This window comes from Phoca vitulina, unplaced genomic scaffold (assembly GCF_004348235.1).
Source record: "Phoca vitulina isolate PV1807 unplaced genomic scaffold, GSC_HSeal_1.0 scaffold4, whole genome shotgun sequence".
Taxonomy (NCBI): domain Eukaryota; kingdom Metazoa; phylum Chordata; class Mammalia; order Carnivora; family Phocidae; genus Phoca; species Phoca vitulina.
Window position 1 is genome coordinate 46,658,609 of NW_022589707.1, and position 10,230 is coordinate 46,668,838.

Consider the following 10,230-nt stretch of genomic DNA (forward strand, 5'->3'; position numbering starts at 1 on the left):
AGATGTTCATATAAGGATACAGATTTTCAGTTATAAAATGAGTAAGTTCTGAGGATCTAATGTGCAGCATGGTGACTACACTTAATAATACTGTATTGTATACTTGAAAATTGTGAAGAGAGTAGATAGATCTTTAGTGTTCTCACCACATACACATACAAGAATGGTAACTATGAGGTGACAGATGTGTTAATTAGCTTGACTCTCTCCCTTTCTTTCTGTCTCTCTATATAAAATCATCACATGGCACACTTTAAATGTATACAATTTTTATTTGTCAATTATACCTTAATAAAGCTGGGGGGGGGGGGAAGTCAACCTAAGAGACAACAATCATAAAATTGAAAGACTATGACACATCTAACTGGCTCCCAAATCAATAAAACTTTGCTATACTGCTGTTTGTTTTTGCCTCTCTCTACCCCACTCTTTTAAGAGGGATTGGGGGGGGCGCAGAGAGAGTTTGAGTCATGAAGCAGTTAAGAGAACAGGTTTTGCAGTCCTGTAAGACCTGGTTTCATACCCAGCTCTGCCACTAACTGGCAACTGTGGGCATATTCCCTAATGCCCAATCTCCAGTTTCCTTATCGGTAAAATGGATGAAAATATAACTGCCTAAAACCCTGTGTTGAGAATTCATTGAAGTGGCAGATGCATAATACCTGGAAAATGCTTAACACATGATTTTTCATAATGGTGGGGCGCTCTCTCCCCTGACACTGACCCACCTTCTAGCCTTCTCCTGCCACTAGGTCCACCTTGCACCCATGGCCCTCCTCTGGCACCTGATCCCATTATCATCCCCAGTGGGGGAGCACGCAGAACTTGAACTCAGCCCCAACCTCTGCAAGACTGCCCCTTTCTTTTCCTTCTCTGGTGCTGGCAATGCTCTCCTCTGCTACCTGTCCAGCACCCAAGCCTCCAGCCAACCCCTACTTTCCTCCCTCCGCCTCTCTGCTCCTTCCAAAACTCAGCAAGTGTTAAAACTTTGATAAAAGTACAGGTTGTAGGGACTCAGAGTCCAGGCCTCAGAGCCACCAGTTTGGTCTAGAAACAATTCAAACTCAGCAACTTGGACTCAGGTTGGGACTTGGGGCTCGAGATGGCTGGCAGTGACAATTCTGTACATTCTGGGTAACAAGAATGTACTGAAAGAATCACTATGAAAACAGTGATTTCATGGGAAAATTCATTTTGAGTTTTAAGCAACTGATCTAGGAATGGTCCTTCAGAAGAGAAACCACTTGTCATTGTGGAGCCACCCGAACAGGAACTAACATTATTGAAGACCGTTTTGTTAATTTAACAAATTTGACCTGCAGAATATTATCAGAAATGTCAAATATGCCATCAACCTTACACAAATTCATTCATTCATTCCAAATATTATCGAGTGCATACCATATGCCAGACATATTTCATACCATATGCGAGGATAGAGAAGGGAAGCCTGCCCTCATGCGGCTTCTAGTCTAGTGGGGGAATGACCCAAGTCAATGCCAGAATGAGGAGTTTGGAGAAGACACTGATCTGGGACTGGTAATGGTGAGGAAGAGTTACCTCAGGGAAGTGCTCAGGGAAGGTGTCTTCAAGGAGGTGACATTTGAAGAATGGTAGGAAACCATGAGTAGAGCTGGGAAAAACGTGTTCTAGGCACAAGGGCTAGGACCTCAAGGAAGAACAAGCTAGCTATGTCCAACTCATATGATATCCAACTTTTTTAAGAATCAAAACTTGCAATTAATTACTTTCTTGCTAAAATGTTATTTCACTTCTCCCCTTGTCAACAGATATAGTTTCTGTGATGGAAAATTTGATAGGTCTAGAATATATTCATGTATCTGTAAGCTTGATACATACCAAGCTTCTCTCCAAAGAGAGCAAGAAAGAGACAAAACAAGGAGATGGTATTAATCACACATGTTTCTCTCTCCTAAAAACTACGGTAATTTCCTAAATAGGTGGTACCAAGCAATGTTGATTGGTTTATTGAAGCAATAACCAAAGCCGAGTAATATGATATTCTGATATTGTTTATCCAGATCTAAAATGTCTAGTAGGCTCTTATCTCTGATGATAGTCAGAAAATACTTAAATGTGTTCTTTATGCCACTGAAGATAAAGATACTAGTCCACAACATAGTTTTAACTTACACTTCAGGTGAGGATTTACAAATGTCAGTAAATACAATGTTTAAAGGCGTATTCGAGGTACACATTTGAGCAAAAATTCCAACGAACACAACCCCACTCTCCCCCAAACGAAAGGTATCAACCGAAAATGGCAAACCGTAAACTCAACATATGACCCAAATGTAGAGGCAGTGTGGTGTGCTGATGTCCCTTGTTTACGTTAGTGCGCCTCGTATTTCACAGCTCTCCTAGGGATGTCACAACTTCATCTCATTCAAAGAGGGAAAGATGAAGGACTTGAAACCAATGAACCTGCTCTTGGCCCTGCCTCAGGAACTAGTTGTCAAACCTCAGGCATGCATTTTCCTCCCAGCCCTTCCCTGGCTTCGTGTGTATTCATTCATTCATTCAATTTATTTTTTTTTTTAAGATTTTATTTATTTATTTGACAGAGAGAGAGAGAACACAAGCAGGGGGAACAGCAGGCAGAGGGAGAAGCAGAAGCAGGCTCCCCACTGAGCAAGGAGCCCTATGCAGGACTCAAGATCGCAGAACCCTGGGATCATGACCTGAGCCCAAGGCAGACACTTAACTGACTGAGCCACCCAGGCGCCCCCTCGTGTGTATTTATTTAGTCTTTCATTCAACTTGGGAATCGATTTTGAGAGGTAGTTTCCAAGCCTCTTCTTTTTAAATGTTGGATTCTTTTTCTGGTGGAATCTTACACAGAAGTCCACCAGAGGAACCCAGAGCTCCTCTAGCTGTAGGCGCCCCTTCCTCCCCTCAGGGCATCCATGGCTCGCAGCTGTAGAGAACAGACAAATATTTGCACACTGCAGCTTGTGGCCCTACTAAAGGCCACAACCAGCATTTTTTAACAAAATAAAGCCGGATAGAAAATAGTGGAGTACTCCATACATAGTAAGGATAAGTGTTATTTTGTGGGAAGAAAAATTGTTATATTCAACAAATATTCCATGCCTATATAATGGGTAGTAAAATCAGGTGAACAAAACAGATAAAAGCTCTTGTCATGATGGAACTTATATTCTAGCATGACATGCGTACATATATATTATGTTTATATTATATATATATAAAAGAGAGAGAAATAATTTTGAAAGCCACTGGTATAGCTAACCTCTTAAATATAATCTGAAGGTCATGATTTTTTATCAGAGCTGTTTTAACATTACTTGAAAATTTGATAGGTCTAGAATATATTCATGTATCTGTAAGCTTGATACATACCATTCATTCACTGGCATTTTTTAAAGATTCTATTTATTTATTTGAGAGAAAGAGAGAGAGCACGAGCAGGGTGGAGGGGCAGAGGGAGAGGGAGAAGCAGGTTTCCTGCGGAGCAAGGAGCCCGGTGCAGGACTCGATCCCAGGACCCTGGGATCATGACCTGAGCTGAAGGCAGATGCTTAACCGACTGAGCCACCTCTGCATCCTCACTCAGTGGCATTTTAAAGCATTTAATGATGCCATCAATAGCCCCGCTAGGTCAACTGATGAGATCCCTTTTTGAGAATCAAAAAATCAAGCCACTATTGCCTGGGCTGAAGCATTGAACCACAGGGAGAAGGGCTGGGGTCTGTGGAAGTGTTCTTAGTAGGTAGCTGAAATGAGTAGCCAGAACTGGGGTTGAGGCCACCTACAAATCAAAAGTCCTCAGTGCTATGTGAATCCACATAAGGAAGAACATTTCTTTGGTCTTTACCATCTTCCATTTCTTAACTCAAGGTCAACTTTCTCTTTTGACATCTTGAGGCCCCGCAGCCGATAGCAGCCTCTCCCCTCAGTAGTTAGCTCTTTGTTACAACTTTTGCTATAGTAAGACCTGTCATATTTCATTGTGCATACAAATCACCTGGGGATCTTGTAAAGGTACAGATTCTGGTTCAGTAGGTCCTGGGATATCGCATTTCTAACAAGCTCCAGGAGACCATGCTGTGAATGGCAAGATGGTAGAACACTATCTCACTCACACACACACCCTACATGTGTCACACATGCTTATAGTAGTTTGTCAATGTGCTAAGGGCAGGGATTATGACTTAATCATCCCTAGCTGATTAGCAGTAAGGAACTATATAGTTTATAGATTATATTCTAGAAATGTCAGTGATTAAGCACAAAGCACTTTTTACATTTCAACCATCTGGATTGAAACATTGGGAAATGATGGAGTAAGTGCTAACAATTTATGTCAAACATCAGCTCTATCATATTCTACTTGAAGTCTTCATCACCTTTATTAGTTCATGGTCTTTATGAGCAGTACGAAACTGTTGAAATAGGCACATAACACCCAATACAACATGAAAATGCTGCAGTACCAGTACAGAAACACTCTTTTGTAAGAAATGTTTATATATGAAACATATGCTAAAAAATGAAAAATTGGGACATATTGAGAAGCCTGGCTGGCTCAGTTGGTGGAGCATGCAGCTCTTGATCTTGGAGTCATGAGTTCAAGCTCCACAAAGGCATAGAGCTCACTTAAAAAAAAATAAATAAAAATAAAGGCTAACATAGTTCAAATTTAAAAAAAGAAAAATTGGGGCATATTTATTTCCATTATAGAAATGTATTTACATGAAAAAAAGTTCATCTTTAAGACTTTTTTTCTTTCTTCTTTTGGCGCAAAAAGGTGGTTTTATTAAAGCCTGAGGACAGGACCAATGGACAGAAAGAGCTGCCAAGACTTTTTTAAATTAGAAGCTACAAACTATATAGCAGTAGGAAGAATTTGACCCATAGACATGTTTTATTTATATGTCTTAAAATCATTTGTCAACAGTTAAAAATTGAGTGATTTCAAATAAACATTAATCCAGATGTATGACTCCTCTTGAAAAATAAAAAAATCCTGAATTACTGGGTCCTCTGCCCCTCATTGAATTAGGAGAGGTTGTTGCTTCTAGACAAGACGAGCACTTTCCATTGATATCGTTTCCCTTTTCTCTCAGGATGGAGGTCTGCAAATTCTACAGTACATAGCAAGGTCTCTTTGTATATTTATGTTCTGACTTGAATTATGGCAGTTCATCAAACACATATCTTACCCAGAATATATTCACTGCTTAAAAATATAATCAGAGGGGTGCCTGGGTAGCTCAGTCAATTAAGTGTCTGCCTTCAGCTCAGGTCATGATCCCAGAATCCCAGGATCCAGCCCTGCATCACTCTCTGTTCATTGGAGAGTCTGCTTCTCCCTCTGCCTCTCACCCCACTCTCATGCTCTCTCTCACTCTCAAATAAATAAAATCATCTTTTAAAAAATATAATCAGATATTGTTTACTTAGACATTCTAAAAGATTCTCTCCCCTTTTTTACCTCCCTGCAAATGTGTTCTAACGAGCAGGATAGTAATTTCCTTCATATTTGACTTCTCTTAATCGGTCAGTCCCTCTTTCTCCCTTAAAAAAAATATATATATAGCCGGTGACCCAGTTCCGTTCCTTGCTGCTGTGGTCTCTGGGCCGCCGGGGTCGGTGAAGGATCTCAAGATGGCTGCGCGAAAACTTGCTCTAAAATCCATTGACTGGGTAGCTTTTGGGGAGATCATACCCCGAAACCAGAAGGCCATTGCTAACTCCCTGAAGTCCTGGAATGAGACACTTACCTCCAGGTTGGCTACTCTCCCTGAGAAACCACCTGCTATCGACTGGGCTTACTACAAGGCCAATGTGGCAAAGGCTGGTTTGGTAGATGACTTTGAGAAGAAGTTTAATGCCCTGAAGGTTCCTGTGCCAGAGGATAAATATACTGTTCAGGTGGATGCTGAAGAAAAAGAAGATGTGAAAAGTTGTGCCGAGTTTTTGTCTCTCTCAAAGGCCAGGATTGAGGAATATGAAAAAGAGCTGGAGAAGATGAGGAACATAATTCCATTTGATCAGATGACCATTGAGGACCTGAATGAATTCTTTCCAGAAACCAAATTAGACAAGAAGAAGTATCCCTATTGGCCTCACAAGCCAATTGAGAATTTATAAACTTGAGTTGGGGAGAAAGCTCTGGCCCTCGTATTATAAATGCTGGACATTAAAAATAATGATACGGAAAAAAAAAAAAAATATATATATATATATATATATATATATATATATATATATAAAGATACTCTATTACAGATGCCTTTCTATCTATTAAACAAAACACTTAACAGAAGTAGATGATAAATGAAAACTCATTTAGAAAATTGAGGTAAAGGGCCCCTGGGTGTTTCAGTCTGTTGGGCATCTAGCTCTTGGTTTTGACTTGGGTCTTGATCTCAGGGTCATGAGATCGAGCTCTGCTTCGGGCTCTGTGCTCAGCCCAGAGTCTGTTTGTCCCTCTCCCTACCCCTCTTCCTTCCCCCAACCACCACTTGCTCACTCCTGCACATGCTGTCTCTCAAATAAATAAATAAATAATCTTAAAAAAAAAAAGAAAATCGGTGGTGAAAATTACATCTCTCAATTTGAGAAAGATTACAAGGCTTCATCATGTTTCTCCAACATAAATGATTTCATTATAGGCACTGGATCTCATGGGTCTAAAATAAATTTGTATAAAAATGGTTGCCACCAATGACTAGGCAACACTCATGCTATGTGGAGTAAGAAGGCAATACCACCCCAACACTCCTACATTATGCTGGATACAACTAAATTTAGCTTTACTTCTGTCCTCCTTACTCCGCTTGGAATACTCCAAGCACACTCGCCAGGACATTTGTTTCTTCATCCTGACATACACTCTCCTCAGATATTCACATGGCTTACTTGCACTCTTTTTTCAGTCTTCAGGCTTTCCTCAGAAAGACCTTCCTGGACCATCATAAGATAGCAGCCCACCACAAGCTATCAGTGTACCCTGCTTTATTTTTCCCAATACCATGTATTACCACCTGACATGTATTTACCAATATCTATTTCTACTTCCATGTCCCTTTCCATGTAATCCCCATGAAGAAAGGGACTTGTTTTATCCCAGTGCCTTGATTGGTACCTGGAAATTTGTAGGGAAAGATCTGATGAATGAATGATGCTGTATGTCTCTGAATAATTACAATTCTGTTACTCCTGTTCTAACATTTGGTATTTAAAAGAGAGTCAGTAATCATTAAAGACATATACCCATTACATTTCCCCACATGAGTTCAGGTATCTCTGAAGAGGGGAGCATAATAACCCACAAAGTGAGTATTTTTTCCTATCTTCTATTTGTTAGCTGTTTTTCCTATTTTCTAGCTGTTTTTGGACACAGTACATCCTATGCATCAAACATGGATTACTTTTCTCTGAGTACTTTTTTCTCAAATATGATTTTATATGATAGTTTGGTAAAGAAAACATCTATGTGTCATTCAGATACCCTCTTTGCATTCATTAACACAGAAAGGGAAGAGTCCCAACCCCCAAACACCCCACATCATAGCACACACTCCACTCTTCATCTAGGGAAGGATGACCGACTTCCCTTTATCAGAATATCATGCAAGGAAAGCCAGGTGGTGAACAAGAATGCCAAGACTCTTTTGATTCTCTTTCTGAAATGCTTTAAGCTGGTGTTCGTCCGTGTTGGAACATATACACCCCCACTAAGGCAACACATCAAGGAGTCAATGGCTAACTTTTCAGAAAATGTTGACACAATGACGAGATTTTGAGAAATCATGAGCCTATTTCTAAAGAGCACATCAAGGAGCAGATTCAAAAGCTTGTTCAGTGAATTGACCAAGCTATTTACCCTTCTCTGGAGCCCTTTCAGAGCAACCTAGCTTATCAGTGAGCTGAGCTGCCAGGAACATATATCCTGGAGGGTAAAAGAGACAACTCATTCTCATTCTAAAGTAGTGAGACTGGAGAAGTGACTCCCGCACTCACTCAACTCATTCTGTCATCCTGAACTTGAGGAAATAACTTATTTCTCTCTCAAAGATCATGCTCTCTATGTCACGTTACCACTAGGCAGGCCTCTGAAGGGCTTTAGGAAAACAGCACTCTGAGAACCTTCAATGTATAGAATCCTTAAACAGTTTAACATATGTATAGATTACAGAAGATTTAGCATATTGCCACGATAGAGCATTCATGTGGGACAAGATGCATGGAGAAATCTGTATTTTTTTGCAGTGACACCCAAATTCCCAGATGCGTTCTTCCACACAAAGAACAGATAAATGTATAATTAAACAAAGTGAATGTTTTAGAAGTTCCTTTAGAAAAGAGAGAAGGCCTATGTCAACCAAGGAACACAGGTTTCTACGACATGCTATGAATTGTCAGCAAGAACTCAGTGAAAGGAAAGTTCACATCATGTTTGATATTGAATGCCTTGGCACCGCGAGCACATACACTTGATTTATCCTCAGAAACACTTCAGTACTTCAAGGTCCATTCTGGATGGTACCCTCCGACAGAAAGAAGAGAGCCTCTTGGCAAGGATCACCCAGTGGGGATTTCCAAGGACGCTTCTCCCCACCCACCAACCACATATCTTCTTTGGAAGTTTTATGATTTTGAGACCATATCTCCCAAGAGGAAACCATATGAAGTTTGAAAATGTATGAACTTATGGTAGTTGCTTATGATGACAATGGAAGAGCGCTTGACTTATTATTTCTCCAGGATGGTAGTTTGTATTCCAGGAACACTACGGTGAGCGCCATTACCCGAGTGCTCCGCTGATCTCAAATACCTTGGGTCGACTTCCGTGTCATTTCTGTCCCATCATAGGCACGTCGTAGAGGAGACCTCGGAAATTACGCACACACGTACGTGGCCGGAGAGACAACACTTTTGAAAGAAAAGCTTGGCTGTCAGTTTTCAAAGGAAAGACTGTTAAAGCCTGCTTCAGAGAAGAGTGCAAGGCTTTGGAAGACGGCTATCTCTTAGGAACCATGAAGTCTGAGGAAGAGAAAAAAAAATACAACTATTAAAATGCACATACCCTGCTGGCTGGCACTGTTGTGACAGCTAGGGGTATGAGCGCCAGTCAATTATCTGCACAAATGCCTCTTGTGCTAATGAGCGCTCACAAAAATCAGCAGACTTTTCTGGCAAGGAGAAAAGATCAGTTTCATTGCTTGCAGAACTAATTCAGGGTACAAAAGTGAAGGCTCCCCGATCGCTGCCTCTTTTACTGCTCCTTTTGTCAAGGCTTTTGATGTGTACTGAAGAGCGGGGCCTGTGTTTGGGCCTCTCCATCTCCAGTTCATTGCCTGCCATTAACATACATATCCATATGAAAAGTGCGGGAAGTCACTAACAGCTGTCCAGAAAGGAGTTTGAGAAGGAAGGAGAAAAAGGACCTATTCCTTCTCAAAATGCTGACAATACTATTTAGCCCCTTTTTGGCAATGATATACCTAACTTTTTAAAGCCGCCTTTCACTCAAAAAGGGACTAGGCATAATACGACATTCAAACACATAGTGGTTTTTCATTTTGAAACAGTCATTTGCTGTATTCAGGGGGAAAAAAAGTCTATAGATACCAGATGCAAAGGAAATCCATCATTCATGATACATATGTATACGGCAGACAGACACACACACGCGTGCACACGCACACACACATGCTCACTCTATATTGCTTTTGCAGGATGCTAAATAAGCTCACATCTTCCATTTTACCCAGAGGAAAACCCCCTATGCCCACTGCCCTCTTCAGTTTGTGACACTGACATTTGTCTATGGTCAATTTGTTATCAGTGGATACCGTGTTAGTAAAATAAAATACTATCAAAATGGTGCCATAAAATTTTAAAAGATTTAATGATTTCTCTCTAGAGGAGTTGATGAAAACTCCTTTCAGGAGAAGAAAAAAGATAAGTCGAGAATTTATAGGTCATGGTTTTGAACATGGGGAACTCATCTTACACGTTTTTCAAATCCGATAAGACCATTTAAGGTAGCTGCGTAATTGGATGATTTTGTCATATCATCCATGGTAAACAACTTTTAAAGAAAGTGATAAAGGTCAGCTAAAATGCATCTTCCAAGAGGGAAAGAGTCAGCTTTCCTTTAAGAGGAGATTCTGAAGGCCAGAGTGGGAAGAAATCAGTTTTAAATGGATGAAAAAGGGAGCTTCCCAATCATTT

At 40.5% G+C, this 10,230-nt stretch overlaps 1 protein-coding gene across 1 annotated transcript; it reads left to right on the forward strand.

Annotated features, from left to right (window-relative positions):
* Positions 1 to 5,591: 5,591 nt before the first annotated feature.
* On the forward strand, positions 5,592 to 6,205 carry LOC116630515 (ATP synthase subunit d, mitochondrial-like). The gene has a single exon (XM_032401221.1). It carries the CDS (start codon positions 5,653 to 5,655, stop codon positions 6,136 to 6,138), a length of 486 nt encoding a protein of 161 aa, XP_032257112.1. The 5' UTR covers positions 5,592 to 5,652; the 3' UTR covers positions 6,139 to 6,205.
* Positions 6,206 to 10,230: the final 4,025 nt, after the last annotated feature.